Below are 18880 nucleotides of genomic sequence, written 5' to 3'. Positions count from 1 at the left end.
CTAACCCCTTGGATTCACATTTTACCGTATACTTATAGAAGATGGTCCCTCACCTCCGGCAGAGTGTCGACGTATGCGAGGTCGTCGGTTTCTTCGACGGGTTTTTCCTCCCGCCTCCTCCTGTTCTTTCTTCTGTTCCTCGGTGATCCGCACAAATCCGCAGTGTCTCTTTCGGTGTCAGATCCGTCGCTGTAAGCCTGATACTGTGTAGAAAAATCTGTCGTCTGTATCGTCTCTTGACTCTGCGGATCGAATATCACAAACTCTGGACGAATTTTGCTCGTCCTTCTACCCTTGAGCAGTGGTACTAAGCCTCCGAGATACTCCAAGTACAGTGTGTAACACGGCGCTGGTTCACCCGCGTGCCGAAGCATCGTACAATGCAGTCGTCCACCCCCGGGAGGTGGACGCGATACGAAACGCCGCAATTCCCTCGGTTCCGGTACGCAGCATCTGCGGATCATGCCAAATTTTTCTATGTAATAATAAGATCTAGGTTTTTCATTTTTTTTATTCAAGGTGGATTTAAAAACTACCATTTTTAAAAATTTATTTTGTTTTAAATTACGATCATCAACATCACTGAATCCAAATCTGATGTTAAAGATGTAAGTGTTAAAATAGTGCAGCCGAAATATACTCCGTAGAAAATTTAATGCTTTTATCAGGTTTTCTTAACATAACAAATACACGAAGGAACTAAAAATTATAAAATCATGTTTATGTTCAATCGGAAAGTTTTATTGTAAAAAAACAGTAAACAGTAACTCATCCCTGTTGGATTTTTATTCTTATAACTGACTTAAATTTGACATTCACGCAATTGTTCAAGTTGAATCACTTATTCATAATACTCGTTTTCTGCGCATACTAATATGAAATGTAATATTGACTCGGTGTTCATTCTGCTATGAAAGTTATCAGCGCACAACTTTCAAACGAACATTCAACTTTACACCCCATTGTTTCGAATTTCATGGTAAACATTACGGATCGTGAAAGCTAAGATTATAAATTCTTCGTATAAATTTTAATACCTCCAAAAATATAGTTACAACTTGTCGGTGTGCATTTTGTTCCGGTTTCGACTACTGTGGTAATTTTCGCTTATTGTTAAAATGAAAATTCGCTATACATCAACCGCGCCAATAATCCACTGACGGTGAATTCTCGTTGAATCCTGTGGGAGTAGTAGCGACTGTTTCACATCCCGAACCCGAACCTGAAGCTGAGGCCAGTATACGTCTTTCCATCCTCATTCTTTACATTAAATATTTACACGCGATCAGTAGTGGCCCCTGCAGGACTCAGCCGGACCTAACAACATTCTTATTTTGCTCTATATATAAGTTTTATACAAGGTTCACGCGTGATTTCACAGGATCAATATCACCGCTGCGGATTTTGCTATGAAACAGTAGCCCTCCTGTTTGCTGTGTGCATTAGCGATCATTAGGTGTCAGACTGGCGCGAGGGTGTTACGCCCTTCCAGAAGCAAATAATACAGTGATACATCAGTGACAATGACCCAGCGCGCGTCTCTCATCCCGACCTGACATTACCCTTCGTTAAATATTCCTCTAACAAACCGTGTCACAATCACACAGTGCTTTGGAAAACATCATGGTCAGATGTCGAAAAATTCAGTTTTCATTTTACGGTGAAATCATATTCTCGCCCATGTTCCATTGGTTCTCACGAAGCGCCCCTTTTACTTGCGATGAAAATAAGTTGTCGCGATATTTCAACCTAAATTTCATGTCGTACGATGTCAGATAATCTCAATGACTATGTCGAGTGACTGTTACGATCGAATTGTGAATGACCTTTTTTCAAAAGTTGTAAATCCGTAGGTTGCACAAGTGACTTCTCCATCGTTGACACGTACCTTATGGTGCTTGCGAAAAGGGCAGCGACTAAAGCTCTCAGTCTTGGTGGTAAAGGCAACTGCTGCACGCTGGATTCTCTGGAGAGAGCAGCGCGGACAGCAAGCCTTGAGAGTAATTGGAGAGAACCAACACGCCTGCAAGCATGCATTAGAGGTTAAGCAGATCAGACTAGAATATATTAGAGAGTACATATGTGCCACAGTGGACATTGCGTCAAAGTCGTACCTAGACACCCAAGCTGCGTGGACTCGCGCTCCCGTTGCAACGAACAATCTTCTATCGTTGTGACCCCAGGTCAACGCCGATACAGGACACTAGGATACAAAAACACGTTAGGCGCCTTTTACATCAGGCCGTGTTCCAGATCAAAATGTGATCCGAAACCTCTCTGCGAATCTATATCAGAACGCGAACATATCGGCAATTTTGCAGGAGCGTCAGACGTGGTATTATATTGTGTATTACTTTCAGCGCAGATAGTGAAGGGTGTAGTTTTTCTGTTCCACTTGGATGAGCAACGTTTGATACGTGCAGGGTATCAAAGAACGAGTGAATTGAGTTTTAGACCGTACCGAGTATTCCTCAAGCTTCGCTAGTGGAAAATGTCAGAAAGTATTACACTCGACCCCGTTCTGTACTAAACATATTTATATCAGAATCAAAGTCGTATATCCTGCATTGTAGACCTTCTTTATCGTTAAATAAAGCGGCAAATTCATCCGTTCTGAACTTATTCCTGCAATGTTTGCCGTGTAGAATGTACTTATTGTACACGATACAGTTTGATTTATCGATACGATAACTCCTGCCGTGAGAAACCTCCTCCAGCATACTGCAGCCTTAATCTTTTAAGCGGACAGGATACCTTCAAGTCAAACCTAAAGCTATACGCTCATAGAAATGTAGAAGGAAATCGTTCATACTTCGACAGGGTTGACATCAATTCGAATTCAGTGATGACCTTTGGGTCTTACTTGCGTGTACGGTATCGCCGTGGTGTAGACCAAAACGCCAGTATCGGAATAGAACTGCAACAAATTCGTGAACTCTTGAGGATTGGGTTGAAAAACGTTGTCGGAATCCTTGATACCAGCGACTGCCAAAAGCTTCTTGGAATTGCTCCATTCGGCAAGCAAAGGTGACCTCAACCCTGTTCGTATCGTCACGGGTGAAACGTCGTCGAAGGAACGGAGCAGGACGATATTTCCGTCGGCAAGACAAACCGCCAACACGTAGCTTCGTTCGTCTGTAATTATAGGACCGGCTTGTAAGCTTATACATTTCGACGGTTAATCGATTTATCCTATACATGGAGGTACTTTAGTTCTATTTCTGATTACAATGGTACATGTAGAATTTTTGTGATCAATTATTAATGAGCTCAATCCGCCAATCATACCTCATCTCAATATTTTACCAGCAGAAATAAATCGCTTTTGAATTCAAGTATTTTCTGCAAATGCACATAATAACTGGGATTAGCAATTAATACCAAATCCCGCTCGAGCTACGTATCAGGAGAGAGAGAGAGGCGTAATTGGAATTGGTATATTTCACCGTCCGGATTTCTACGGTCTGACAGCGGAGTATCGATTTATTAGCCAACGATAAGTGGTAAAGTGAATGCTCAAAAACTTGATTGGACGTTGAACACATGTGTTATTGGGAGTGAACTGGCTTGGTCAATCCGGCGTAACGGGATGAAATTGTATCAGTGAAATCGGGTACGGCGGGAGGTTTTTTTCCTCTCTTTTTTTCGTACATCCCTGTGACCCCTCGCTACCCGTTCTCCCCCCTTTCCCCATTCTTTCTGTATCAGGTTAACTTCCTCGTCCCCGAACGAAAGGCAATAAAACAAGAATCGCAATAAAGCAGCGAAAGAATTTGGGATAGTGAAGAGTCAATATACAACCCCGAACACTGCAGTGCATGCACTGCTGTATTCGCTCTGAAGAAAGCCAACGTGGAATACGCCCGAGTATATCAAAATGCCGGGAGCATAAATTCTGACAGAACATTCCAAGTCTCGAAGCACCGTCGATGACTCATGAAAAAATTCATCCCTTGGGTACTCGTCGAGATTTGAGCACGCGTTGAGCAATTTTTCCCCTACGCAGTCCGATGTTACATGTAGTTATAGACAAATTTTGAGATGAAGGTTACGCCTTGCCTTGCGGACACTGGCTACCGGTTACGTCATCGTCCCCTTCTTCCATTTTGAATTTCTCTGCACTCCAAGCCATTGACGTCACCGCTGCTGCCAATTGAACCTCCGACACCATTGCTCCGTGGACATCCATCACTATCAGTTGACCCGCCGTCGTTCCGAAGTAGACCTGCAAATGCAAGAACACATGTCTCTGTTCACACCTCTGATGATACAAAGTGTCACCAGCTTGATTACTGCCGTTCGTAATTGGTAAATCAGGAATGTACACAATCACACGTGACACACGAGGAATGACAATTTTGCTTCCAAAGGATGCAAGTATGCGTACTCAAAAGCACAGTACACCAAAAAGGTGATTCCATTCTATGGATTCTTCTGGACATTGTCTTCTTCGATTATTAGCGTGGCACATGACACCCCTCAAAAGGCTGGGGACAGCAGCCCTTGAAAGCTGTCGCATTAAAGGTGACCGATGGCAGTATGTAGTATGAGCCGGCTAGACTGACGCAGGATAATAGTCCATTATTACCAGAGTTACGAGGATCTACCGAATCGTACGACGTATCATGGCTGCAGTGCAGTGTCAGACCGTGGCCGTGGTTATCGATTGTTATGGCGACCTCGTTCCGTATTGTAATTTTTACCCCCGAAACGGCAAGTTTCATCGGTGACCAAACCAAATCTAGATGGCATCAATTACACCCCCGGCAATTCCTCTTCTCCCGATGTATGTGAATTGTATCTACACTAGTTATCTCGTTCTATTTTTCCTGGCACAATACCAATACTCCCGTTAACCCGTTGAGCTTTGACCTTCGCGTCGGCGTTTCTCCACTGAGCTTGAACCTAATTTTGTCATCACTCCAGCCAGTGGCATCGCGACGCGACACTAGGCCAAAGCGTTTCCGTGACCCAGTTCAAACCGAATCTCTGTATCACCTGACGTTAACGACGCTAACAATACCGCACACGAACCTGCATCAATCACAAACTGGGATCATGTGTTTCAGCTTGGAATGTACGATGGCTTATTGCATAATTAACTGAAATTTCCGCCTTGTGTCTTTGCTACTACCTTTGAAATCAATGTTGCGAACGACGTAAAAACAGATCAAGTATATCTGGGTTAAATAATTCTTGTAAACTTGATGTATGATTACAGTAATCGTTACGTCACCTGCTGATCGTCTGGAGTCCAAATTCCACATGTGATGGTTGCCTGGTCATTGAGCATCGACGACCAATATCTCTGGCCAGCAACGCTGCCCACTAAGACAAAGCCATCCTGTGAAAAGGTAATGTAAAAATGTGTGATAAAGATGCTTCAATCGATTAGTGAAAGGAACGTACGTATTTCAAACTCAGCTATCATTAGTCACGTGTTCATTTAATATTGTCAGACGACCCCTGAAAACTTCTATCGACCCCTCTAAGAGTTTGAGATACGGTGTCAAAGCGAAATTTGCCCCCCCCCCCCCCCCCCCCCCCCTCCGTGAAACTTGAGATCGCTTCGATAACGTGACGTACGTAATTTGAGCCGTGCCAAATGACTATAGGGCAAAGTACCCAAGGTGGATAAAATGAGTGGGAGAAAGGTTAATTAACAATTTAGGAAGAACCTTTTGCCATGCTACAGCGTTTAACGTTAAACGGAAACTGACATTGATAATTACGGGTGATCATATATATGTATCCTCGTAACTTTTGCGAAACGAAACTATACTGTGAAAACTTATCGATTTAATATTCGTCGCGAAAGGTAAGAAAGATTATCGGCTTTACCTAGCTCGGAATTATTAATAACGAAGCGTACAGTCATATAATAGCAAATTTACAGATGATCGTCCGTATATTTGCATATAATATTCCCAGAAATTTCGAAAATGGGTTTTACGAGGGATGAATTTTACGATCGTAGGTAATGAGGCCAGGGGATATTAGATTTTATTTGAAAGGTTTACGATCAGCGCGCAGAGAATAAGCTTCAGGCGTATATACCTACCAAGGGAATGTATTAGTGAGTCCGCATGCGTGTGCATTTTTCCATGCAAGGTATAACATTTTCACGACAGCGGTCTGTTGCATGCGACTCGTTGTACAGCCTCAAAGGTTGCACGTTTAATCAAAACCCGTTATTATTAATCACGTATAATTATGGGCTGCTTGCTACACGAAAGCGCAAAAGTTCCAACGAATATTTCAACTCCCTCTCCTACCGAATCATTAATATTAATATGGTGCCCCACAATAGCTTGGATTGGGGGAAACGGTATACTGCGGACCTTTGACTCCCTTAAACCGTCTCGCTCGTATTTTTTCCCCTTATAACAAATTCGTGAAAAGAAATGGTAATGGCATAATTTTTTATTCAACTCTGTACACAGTGTCGTTAAATTATAAGACCTTATCAAAAATATCCGATTAAAAGTGGTTGACATATTTATGGTGAATTACAATGACCAATGAAGTGATACTGCAAAATATTCAACCGTTTAAACTTGTCAACAGTCATAAATAGTTATAACCCCGTTTAATAAAATTTGGAATGACAATAATGTGTAAATAAACATATGCTGTCACTTGATAATTGTTAATTGCTCACTTTTCTCGTATGATGACACCTCGCAACGCATATTGAATCAAACGCTCGCAGTGAGCACAAAAATATCGGTATAATCCCATAACACAATTACACTCACGCTGTTCGTAGTCGGTCGTGAAATATATTATTTTTTCACTCTGGTTCCAAGTTGAGCGATAAATCAAGGCGCAAGTAAAAGAATAAGGCGGTAGCAAATTGAAGATTATAATTGAAGCCATTGAAGAGCTTGTCCAGAATCACCAACCGAGCGTAAGTTTTAAAAGGATCCGACCCTTATTAACGGCGTGTTACAAATCCGTATAGTAATTTATGCGGCTGACTTTCTACTAAAATTTGTTGATCACGTAGGCTATAATCTTGCACAAAAGTAAAAAAGTATGGATTAAATTGATAATTAGCCTGCTGCCTGTTGTAGAAACTGATTTTATATTCAAATGCGAACATGTTCAACCTGGGTAATAAATGACGGCTAGAAAATTGGATTCATGAATTATATATCCCGCGACGCTCATTCTAGCGAGTACCTATAACGACGAAAAGTTACAGCGTTTACCACATGCATTCGCGGACGTCTATGTTAATGTCTGCACCTGAGAAATTCATTATTTATTATAGACACTAGAAATTTCTTTAGTGTAATGAGCATCGTTACAACAACGGTTTGAACATTGTTGGAATCACAAGAAAATGCGGTACAAGTAACTATTTGGTGTGATTACAGTTATCAGTAGGAATACATTTCTAGTAATTACTCCATTAAACTCGTTCCATCAAGCTTTTTACCATAAATCTATTGTTGCCCCAGCAAAAAATCACCGCCAAAAAAAATATAATAAGACTGAGAATGACAGAAAGAGAATAGTAACTTTTACCACAGATTTCCTGGTTACAGTTATAAAAATCATTTTCGGTTTATACCTTGAACTGTATTTCTCTGTTACGTTGAAAAGCAAAGTGAAATATTTAAGGACTGTAAAGTAAAGACAAGAGGAGATTTATCTTGGTGTAAGAATACATTGTTACCTGATAACATATTAGGGCCATTCGACCGTCGTGAGACCAGGAGAAATAAGTGACCGGTGTACTTCGGTCATTGATCAGCTCGATACTCCACTTTCCTTCGTACTTTATCCATACGAAAATCACCCCCGAGCTATCACAAGACGCCAATTTCTGATAGGGTTCGTTCCACTTGACCATGATCACCTGAAACATGTATAAAAAATTTTCGTCCATCAGCTTTTGCGTGTTTCTAATAACGGAGTCATCAGGAAGACAGGTGTTTATTTTTCATTTGCTCGAGAATTTTCACCGGGAATTCTTGGAACACTGAATAGTCTTAATTAATTGAATTAGGAGTATCCAACGCCCACTCAAAGGTGACGGCAACGCCTGGGATTGGAATAAATTTCACTCACTTCGGTATAACACTCAGATGACGAGACCGGAGGGACGCTGCTACTTAGATTATAATTAAATTCTCGTTAGCGTAACCCGGCTAATTCGGATCAACGAGCTAACTTTCACTAGGCCTAGGTACTCGATGTACTCGAAGGGCCCATGTACAGGGTGTATCGGCGAGTTTGTAAAAAGAACAGCTTTTAATCTGTAAGCCTCCTCAGACATGGAATACCTGCCTGAGAGAAGCGCAGTTTTAACAACTGATTAGATGATCCAACTCGAACTTTTTGCGTTCATTCTTCACTCTATACATGTTGCGAACAGACTTTCGACAATGACATTTTGAAACAGGAGGTCCTGTTGTTCTTTTCAAGTCGAAGCAATTTAATTGGCTGGAAGATAATCAGGGCCAAATTTTCAGATACGACGAATACCAGGATTTCTTATTGGCTGGCGCTGACAAGAGCCTGTTTAGAATGTATGAGACAAAGGTTTCGTCGAAATTGAACGAAGAAGATTCGCTGGCGCGGAAGATTGTTTGCCTCGCCGAAAATCACCGCGAAAACTTACGAGATGAAAACGGAAATCGGACAATTTTAATGAGCTGATCTACGCAATCAGAATTCGACAAACGTGTATTCGATCATTGCAGAGATCGACAACGGTTTTTTGGACGAGTTTTGTATTCGCGTCTTCAACTTGGCTAAATTTTTTGTTCTACGACGCTTGACGACTCTCGCGAAAGGAATCCGAGCGTATATATTGACTTGCTTCGTCGCTATTCCATTATCTGAATTCGTATAAAAGGCAGAGATTGAAGTCACGCAGCAACGAATTTGTGAAAATTTTCTTTCATCAGCATAATTGTACAGCGTGTGAAATTTTCTCAGCTCTGTTCGGTTTCTCTGAAATTTAAAACATTGTGTAAAGTTGCTTATATTCTTATTTTTCCTAAACTTTAATACTTCTCCCTAAAATTTTGAAAATTTATGCGACGTTAAATTCAGCATAATGAGATTTGCAGTGCGATGCAGGATTACATTCAAACGTCGAAAATATTTCATCGATTAATGTTTACGAGTCAGATTGCCGACGAACAATATTTATCGTACGATTGACGAAGCTTGTAATTAAACAACCCCCAGTTTGCACTTCGGTCAAATTAAGGATAAGCTGCCATGAATATCTTCGTTATATTTCGGTATCGTTTGCAAAAGACTCGAATAATAACCTGTCTGTGCAAAATATTCTATCACTCGAGTTCAGCATGGAAATTGTAATTGACTGTGTTAAGTCTGGAGTACCGAAAAACATACTGTTCAGGCCGTACCAATCCTTACCTTTCCCATGTCCGCGCGTACTTTCTACCCCATCTGATACCCGAAATCTCTACCGCTCGTACCGCTACCAACAAACCGCGGTAAGTTTAGGCGCGATCGGGTGGATCGTCGTTAACCGCAAGATGGCGCTGATCGTTGGAAGAATAAATAACTGACCGGGAATCGACGCTCGGTTAGTCAGTCTGATTCGAGTCTCCGGCCATTCCGGTTGCGCTCGGAACTCTCTGGTTCTCTTCCTCTCCTCTCCAATTTAAACAGTAGGTTTTCGCCAGCCGATCGAACCCCCGTAGATTCACGCCTTCGGCCTCTGAATCTCACGGCAGCTCTCCACTTACGAGACACAACCATTGATCGTATACTAACACCTCACACGCTCTTGACACAACTTTACTACTGTAATAATAAGGGGTTTTTATGCCTGAGCGGCTTTTCCCCTGTGAGCCAATAAATTGCAACAATTTCTCTTGGCTCAATTGAGTATTTAGACAAATTTATTTCGTTCCATACTTCATCCTCCGATCCTTATTTCTTTTCATATAGAATCACGGAAGCCTTCCATGTTGGAAAGTTTCCGACGCTACACATACGAAGCATACTTTTTAGTATTTAGAAATCATTGAGACAAAGCCGAGTCAGCAGAAGTTCTCCAGCTTCTCGATTTTCCATTAAAAGTTGAGGTAAATTCGTGAAGCCCCGGCTCCACAGATCTCATCGGAGCTATAGAACAAACTAGTTTTGGCATTATGCGCTGGTCATAATTAGTTTCAACTAATTAAAGCGCGAGTTCTCTACACCGACTTCTAGTTCAAACGCAAAATCATATTAAATATACTGGAAAATCCAGTTTTAACGACCCAAGTTCTAGTCGAACCTAGAATTTGAAAGTATATACGGTGTTATTCATACGTTTATGTTCAAAATGAATTCCTCTATCACAAGAGGAAGTTTGATCAATTTCAAGGTAACAGTTGGAAAGAGATAGTCACAAAGATCATAACACGCATACACTAAAATCTTACGTAAAGTCATATCATACTCAATTGTGTCATAATTATTTTTAACCAGTGTATGGTCATCACGTACACCTTTTGCGAAACAGGACGTTCAATTTTACTTCTTACTTTAATACATCGGAAATACTATTGCAGCACGTATTGAACTGAATTAAAATGTTATGCATACGAATAGCTACCTCATGGCTACCATAAAACCACAAAATTGTTACCTCAAAATGTAAAGTTTTCAGTTAATAATTATCAATTCCGGTTCACTGTACGTGGGTTTAATTTCACTGTGACGCAGCAAAATTGGTTTCAGGGGCATATTATATAAAGCAGAGAAGTTCTGCAGTTGTCACGAGTCTGATATGAAGACCAGGGGGGTAAATGTTGCAGCAATCCGATTAAGAAAGCGAAAGGAAATCACGCGAGTGAAGTATAAACTCTGCATTGCAGTTGGCCGTTGCAGGTACGTGTTTTCATAAAACACATAAAAGCAGGAAACACGAGATATTTTACGACCGAAAAACTTTCAGGAGAAAATCTCTAAAATATGACATTCTCATGCAGTCTGACTCGCCGTTTGCAATTACGAATAGAGTGAATTATTATTCACCGGCACGCAATTTCATATAATGAGACATCCCGCTCCTCCAGATACAATTATTATTATCATCATTATAATGAATCTAATTAGAATGTTTCTTACCAAAGACGCCGCGTGCTAGACTTGAGCGAATTCAGAACGAAAATGTCAAGGAAACGGAGGAACGTGACCGAGAATCATCCAACGTGCATGATTGGCGCTCACACAATCGGGAAGGTAATCGACCGGAAAGTTGACTTTGGAAAATCAATGCAATGCAGGCTGCAGTAAAATTGCGAAAGCTGCAACGTCGGCTTATAAGCCTCCCTGTAAATCAATGATGTACACCTACTCTTCTAGCCTGCAGCTCTTGCACCTCCTGCACTCGTGTGGTGTTATACTCACTGCTGCAGCACTGCAGAGGTGTATTCAATAACCACAATGCAGCAACGTGCCAGCTCAGCAATATTGGGCGAGCTCGTCATTCAAGGTCAGCCAGTTATAGCCTTACAATTAACCTTACCGCAGAACATTCAATTATAACTGTCACATGATTTATGGCATGGCAACCGAATTGCAACTGCAAGCTGTGGGTGTTTTGTTGAAAAGGAAAAACAACAAATAATAAAAATTTTGGATCGTGGAAAAGATAATAAAATATCAAAGAATACTGTCTCCAATTTTAAAGTGAATCGGTTGAGCCGTTTTTACGGTATCGCGTTGATTGAGAACCGCAAAACACGTCACCGATCGAAGTGGTTGACGTTTTTATCAATAACAATGCATCCTATCAATTGGTTCCAATAAAAAATAAAATTAAAAATGATGTATATGGAGTTCCTACTCTTGAATTAAACAAATCCTAATGTAATTGATTATTTGGCGGTCGATGTATGAATTTCAAAAAATTCATTTACTTAAATCTGGGCATAATTATGCAAGGTTTGAAGAACTATGAGTGCTGGTGTGTAATGCAATTAATGCAGCCCCCAATGGGCGGTGTTTTGAGACGGCTACTCGGTGGGCTTTCGGATTTATTTGCACATCCAGCGTTAGCGCTGTGCCGCCTTTTAACTCCGTGAAAGCCGGATAGTGTTGGAAGGAAACGGCGGCGAGGAAGGAGCGTTTTATCAACCGGGTCATCTCGCTCGATTCCTGAGTGGAATACGCGATGAATACATGCACACACCACCATCCTGCAGCAGGATTATATTCGAGACTTGATTACACGCGGTTGGAGGATGAGCTTAACGCACTAAAACTTCCAACGGAGGACCAATGGCGTATGAATTACTGGATTAAAACATCTTCCGGAACTTAATTTACCATTGATCATCATTACCTCAACCCTCGAGGCGTTCGCGGATCGGATTTTCCCTGTCGTACATCGACTAAGCTCGATCATAACGAAAAAGGATTCCCCCAGTCATCCCAGGATGTGAAAATAGCCTTCCGCACCAGCGGCAGAAGCAACGGCAAAGTGATCGACGGGTGAAAACCGATAATGATTGCGCTGATTTGGTAACAGCCGGCAAAACGAACGCCTCTTCGGAACCTTAATTTTTTTTACGTTGACCCTCGCGTAACTCCTGCAGCATGTACAACCCTGTAGGTCATATGATTTCGCTTTTATGCAATCCAACATAAATCTCGGCGGTGAAAGAGCTGAGCGTTTTCTTCTTATTTTCCTCGGATTTTTCCCAATCACCGTTGCAATCGCTTACGGAACTGCTCACTTTGTCACAGTGGTGAAAACGGACGAAATCCGAGGGAGAAAATGGTTTTCTCAAAACGGGCAAGAGACTCTAGAATCATTTACTGTGCATCTTTCCGGTGCCCTTGTCGTTTCCTTTCGACCTCGAAGGCCATTCGAGTAAAGCCGATCAGCTTACCTCATTCATCCGCACGTGCACAGCAATAAGTGTATTGATTTTGCACACTGCCTCGCTGCCTCTGAAGATTGTGAGAAGGTGTGTCGTTAAAATTCTGTACCAGAATGAAGAACTGATTAGAAACTTCGAAAGTGAATGTCGTTATTTGGTTAAGAATAACTTTGATATCAATTTTCAGTGTTCATGGAAGGGGGTTAAAAGTTTGTAACGTTCAAATTCACTGAACAAGAAAAGTTTCTTATGTCACTGAATATTTCACGACCTTTAGAGATCGATTTTTTGGCTTCAAATTATCAGTAAAGAAAACAGCAACTTTCATGTAGACAATTCCGATGAACCTGACTCAAACTTCTCGTCTCACTTGAAACTTCGGCCATTAATTTTTCGTCGGACCAACCTTCAATACGCCACGTACACGACGGTTTCTTCCAAAAAAATGACAATCCCTTCACCCGAAATGCGTTTTTTGAGTCCCATTCTGAGTAGACGACGTTCCGCATCTGCAGGCAATTATATTTGTGTGTACATACCGCAGGAAGTACGAGGTATGTACACGATTTACGAGCCACGTAAATACATCCCTTACGCGCATCCTTTGTATACCAGGAACACATGCATAGCTAGAGGCATTGCGGACTTACCGGCATACATAAATGCACGTCTATGTACATAACTGACCGATACGAGGCGGGTTATTCCGGTTGCATGGTGAATTTACAACTACCGGAGGCAATTTTACTCTCATGCCTGGCTAACCCTGCAACGTATTACGAGCCGAGCAGGTATCGCAGGTACTTTCTTTTAAGTAGGTATTAAAGTATCCAACTACCGAATTCACGCAATTGTGCTGCATAACTTCGGAAAGACGTGTAAGTCAGGTGTATGTATGACTTTCGAACAAGTCTTCTTTGTCTGAATGGTAAATTACGAAGGAGAAAAAACAATTTGAAAATTTACATGAATATTTGACGCACCAGTCATACTGAACACGAATGGAACAGCATCTCTGATATTTGATAGCATAATTAATCTGAATAAAATTCGCGTAACCCAAGCTAATTTCAAGATATCAGCTATTCCATAAACGATTTTACAATTAGACGGTTTAACATGATTAAACTCTGCGGTTTTTGATCCGATTTGAGTGTTCTTATTCTCATTTTGCTCGCTGACTAGATCCCTATAAATCGTCTAAAAAAACATTCAAGAAGTCTTACTACATTATAGTACAGTTATAAAGTGAAAATGTAATCGTTGACGAACATCGGTTGTACCGCACTCATTGTTAGAGGAATCTATTTTTGTTTTTTAGAAATAACTAGCTGTAAAATTTTTTCAAGTAATCTCCGCATATGTCTATCATAGACAAAATAAGCCGAGACACATTAGAATCGGATGGAAAACAACCGAGTTGAATTACATGGAACGTTCTAATGATGAAACTTTTTATAAAATTGTTTATATTTTTTAACTTTTGTTAGAGAAATTTACTCACATTCATTTCTATCGTCAAGCAGAAATGGTGTTTCATTCGTGTTCATTGTCATTGAAAATTGAAAATCATACAAAATTCCGGGTGGTTTTCTGTCAGAAAATTTTTGTCTGCTCGAATTCAATTCACCTCAAGCTACGTTGCCGTGCAAGTCTGTTGATTCGGTATGTTCTGAATTTTGATTTGTGATATGAGTCTTGTATCCGGCGTATTCGCCCTGCAGATCATGTATAAATTTAACCCTTTGTTTTTGTAATGGCAACCCTAAACTCGACGTTGCGGGTTGTTGCTGCACTCCCTTTTCTTCTTGAGTCAACCCCTCCTGGCTCGAAGTCTCGCACCCCTATCCCGAGGCGAGAGCTTTGACTGTTTAATTACACAAAGCGGTATCAGAACGCGTTTTGCGCAGGTGGTGGGAACGCCCTACAACCGCAAGAACCCTTAAACGAAATTGAAACAGCAAATTTTTCGTTCGAGAATTGAATATAAACGACTTTTCAACTTCAAGCTCCTATCTATACGCTCGATAAAAGCTAATTTAATCTTCTTCAACGCGCTGTTGTGCATTCAATATATCTGCGGCTTCTCTCAAGATCAAAGTGAAATTGAACAGGGTGAGAAAGAGTGTCTCTAACCGAAAAACAAAATCATCTCTCCCATCCCAATGATATGGTCTACACACATATAAAACCAATTTATAATTTATTTGTCCAAATACTTTTAGCTTTGTTTGATTCAATATCCAATCAAAAATCTATTCAATCTATTCCAATCAAATGAATTACAAATCAGTGAAAAGACCGATTATAGATTTTTGTCCTAGGATTCTTGTTATTTTAAAATGCGCTTACGATTAGTCATTGATACAGTCCACTGCATTCGGAAGTTATTTACTTACTATTTCATACTAAAGCTATGCACCTCTACAAAGGCTGCGGAAACTTTCGAGCACCTTTGCAGGTCGATATTCTATTTATTTCTCTTCTAAAATTAGCAGCCTTTTATCATTGACCCTATAGGCACTTACTTCTTCTCATCCATACCATTGTTTACCCTTTAGCAATATTATCGAAGAGTTTAAAACATATCGCGGAAAGACTGATTGATTTGCAATGCCAAACACAATAATTTCATTCGAGATTTAGAGCATGAAATAAATTTCAAGTATTTTCTTGGTCCTATAGAAAATAAATTTCAGCAAATGAATTGAGTAAAAAAATTAAGTCGTGGAATAAAGAATGCTCAACTTTACCGAGCGAGGCTAAAACGGAGGAGGTAAAAATATCTAAAAAGCAACTTTACATAATTCATGAACATCCTGCAACCGCAGTACACGAATCTAATCTTATAGTACCTTATATATTCACTCTTAGCAGCTGCGGAGAATCTTGGGATTTCTTTTGCCATTGATTTCCCGAATGAAGGAGGCGCTTAACTGCAATCGCAGCGATCAACATTCCCTTTAATGGCAGTTCATACTGGCTGTGTAAAATGGAAGTTTTTCTCTCTCACCTCGTCACCAGTAATATTCGAATAACGATTTCTACGACAAACGTGTAATCAATTTGGCAATAAAAAGATCACATCCGAGTATCGGTCGCTCCTCCTTGTCGTCAAATCATCTCGGCAAATATCAACAAAACGTCCGACCGCAGATCCTTTGACCGCAAACTGAGCCAACAACTTCCCCGAAAGTAAAGGAGGAAAGCCGATCCCCTAATGTCCTAGGGACGTCGTACGTCGGGTGGAGCGGTGAGAACCACTGGGTTAAAACAGCACTGCGTAGCAGATCGATACCCACCACCTTCAAACTGGAAGTCGAACTCGAATCCGACGCACAGCAGAGGGTTGAGAGCTGCTTTTACCCTGATTCTCACCGTAACAGACGTGCCATGAAATCCTCGTCCTCCGGCGAGGTGGTCGACAAACACCGGACGGAAGTTCTCTGCTGGTATTTTTTGAGTTATAGTTTGCCAACGGATTATGCCACGTGCAGGGTCTTTCGTCGCGACTTGATGCTTCGAGAAGTTTCTAATTGGTCGTTAACTTTTCCAAGGTGTCAGTGCCGATGCACTCACTGGCTTCGCAAGCCGAACGACGACACGAGTCGAAAACTGTGAAACTACGGAATCGATGATGCAATATTGCCCTGAAAGCACAGAGGTTGCAAAATGTAACGACAGCCAAGTTTCGATCAAGTCAAATGAAACGGTTCGCGAATCAGGGACGTGGAGGAAGCGTTTACCGAGGCGGTTTTGCTAAAAGCACCTTGAACGTATACTTTTTTTTACCTAGTTCACATGCTGGCATTATCATGTTGGCTGACGAATCAGGGAATAAATTACATCACTCTGAAGTGAACAAGAGGACATCTGTCCCGATCAGAACTGAAAGCTTTTTTGGCCATATGCTATACGTGTATAAACGGCGATAAACTGTAAATGAGTAGGTAAAGAGAGGTTTCCTGCGCTGTACCATTCGGCTCATTTGCCGTACGAATATTATATGAGAGGTAAAAAATTTGATGTTTGCTGGCCAGCCAGGGAAGCTCTCGGCTACGTTGTCGACGTACTTTTGCAAGCTCACCCTACCGGCTAACTAAGTTAGGTTTGCCGCTGCGCGAGCTGTTTGCGTAATATTTCCATAAAGTTAGCTGTGCTCGCTCGAAGACAAGCGATATTTTCACACCGCGTTGCCGCACTTGGTGGATAGCCGACTCTTGACGCGTTCTTTACCATTTCATAAAATTTTCCAGAATGTATAGGACCCCTGGAAATTCCAGAAAATATATCTCAATATCGCTTAAAGTCACCACCGTAGTTTACAGTTTCGTCTGAATTGATAAATTATGTTCATCTCAGATTTTCTCTTTTTTTTTCTTTATAATACACACGGAGAAAATTTTCTATTTATAGTGTATATGTATATGATTCTTCCGATATGTTGAAATTTTTTCATCTAGTTTTTCTTCCTCGATGCAATTTCTAGACACTTGTGGTGTATGAGCAAAAAGTATTAGTCTCAGCTTTTACTAATGATTCTCGTCTAAGTATTCATTTCAAAAAAGAGGGTCAAAGCCTGAGCTGGTTTATATTCCGACTTCACTTAGAGTCCTACAGTCCTTGTCACTAGTGCCTAATTTAGTCCCAGACTCGTCCACTAATTGTGAGAATGAAACGTGATCTTGTGTTTTATGCCTAGGCAGCCGTGAGGCTCCGAGAAACGCGTGTCACTTTCGTATTTCATAAGAATGATAAAATTGACAACGAGGAAACGACAGCAGTATGTCGGGTGGAAAAAAAATAATATCAACTTGAGCTGAACAAGAAAGTGAAAACGGGGGAATTTCGAGGACCCTTTTGTTTGACGTGCTTCAAATTATCTATGAACGTCATAAATTGACTCGCGAAAGGACGTATCTCTGTCTCTGGTGGAAAAAAAATGTACATGTTTACCCTTAAAATATATATATATATATATTAACAGACAAGTATCCGACATTGGTGTTATGACCGAAATTTCGTGAAGATGGAAAGACAAAGAGAGAGAGAGGAACTCTTCCTGCTCTGCGTCAACGAAACCCCCCTTCCCCCACAGTTTCCAGATCTTATCTCCTCGGATGTAAGAGAAGCTCCTAATCCTACCTCTGGCACAAAACGTCGAGGACTGTTAACAAGGCATCGCACACCCCGAGCATCGGAATCCCACGGGAAATCCGTCAGCGATGCTTCGCGCGCTCCTCAGCAATTACCGGACAAAGTGCTCTGCTTTTCTTGCGTTGATGGAACGCCACATTCATGATTCAACCCGTTGCCCTGCTTGCTCTTTCGATTTTCTTGCCACTCCGTGAGCGCAGGTATATTTTACCCTCTGTGAGTTCGTTTCTTTTCTCAAGTTTTATCTCCCGCTTTTCATTTTCCATGCTAAATATGAATCAGTTGCACAACTAGTTCGGAGACCCAAGTGTGTATGTGTTTCGTATATACTCAAGGTGGAAAAATTTCGGAAGAAACTGGTTCATTTGAATTGGATCAGAAATATTAATAAAACTGTGGAATTCAAGATGTGCGATCTCGGTTTGAAATGAAATATAGAAAGCAATCGAGAGGCAAAATCTAGTAATTATTTCAAAAATTGCTTGCAGTCTCTATATAAAATCAGTTCACTCGTTTTCTCAACAACTCCTCATTATTTATACTATCTTCATTAAACTTCATTCCCTCAAATAGTATTCATGCTAATATTTAACGATACGGTAAAGCTTGCAAGTGATCCTCGAAACCTTTGAGATCCCTGACAATACTCCGACCAAATGGGTTAACTGCAATACAAATGATTTGCTAAAGCCTTCATCCGGGATTATCCACCTTTACTTTGTCCTCACATGGCACCATTGGCGAAGTTAGGGTGAAAAGACGATACCTACTTCTCGCCTAATTAACAATTGATCCACTGTCTATTTGCAAAGTCTTAAATATTAGATTCCATCCACCTATCCGAGTAATGAACA

The 18880-nt window shown here is 40.9% G+C and overlaps 1 protein-coding gene across 5 annotated transcripts in view; it reads right to left on the bottom strand.

Annotated features, from left to right (window-relative positions):
• The window catches only part of LOC124406647 (tubby-related protein 4), a 44364-nt gene that overhangs the window by 5034 nt on the left and 20450 nt on the right, over positions 1 to 18880 (bottom strand). For 4 of the 5 annotated variants that reach the window (XR_006929252.1, XM_046882131.1, XM_046882130.1 and 1 more), the window contains exons 3-9: positions 7685 to 7867; positions 5237 to 5344; positions 4060 to 4225; positions 2864 to 3135; positions 2115 to 2203; positions 1889 to 2023; positions 54 to 453 (exon numbers count right to left, since the gene is read on the bottom strand). Coding sequence is in view for 4 of the 5 variants with exons in the window: in XM_046882131.1 (XP_046738087.1) it covers positions 54 to 453; positions 1889 to 2023; positions 2115 to 2203; positions 2864 to 3135; positions 4060 to 4225; positions 5237 to 5344; positions 7685 to 7867 (1353 nt within the window). In the remaining variant the exon portion in view is untranslated. The remainder of the gene's footprint in view (positions 1 to 53; positions 454 to 1888; positions 2024 to 2114; positions 2204 to 2863; positions 3136 to 4059; positions 4226 to 5236; positions 5345 to 7684; positions 7868 to 18880) is intronic. The other variant, XM_046882132.1, reaches the window with a different exon arrangement.

This window comes from Diprion similis, chromosome 6, assembly GCF_021155765.1.
Source record: "Diprion similis isolate iyDipSimi1 chromosome 6, iyDipSimi1.1, whole genome shotgun sequence".
In the NCBI taxonomy this organism is placed as follows: domain Eukaryota; kingdom Metazoa; phylum Arthropoda; class Insecta; order Hymenoptera; family Diprionidae; genus Diprion; species Diprion similis.
Note: the sequence above shows the minus strand (reverse complement) of the source record. Positions and strands in the feature narration are given on the sequence as shown.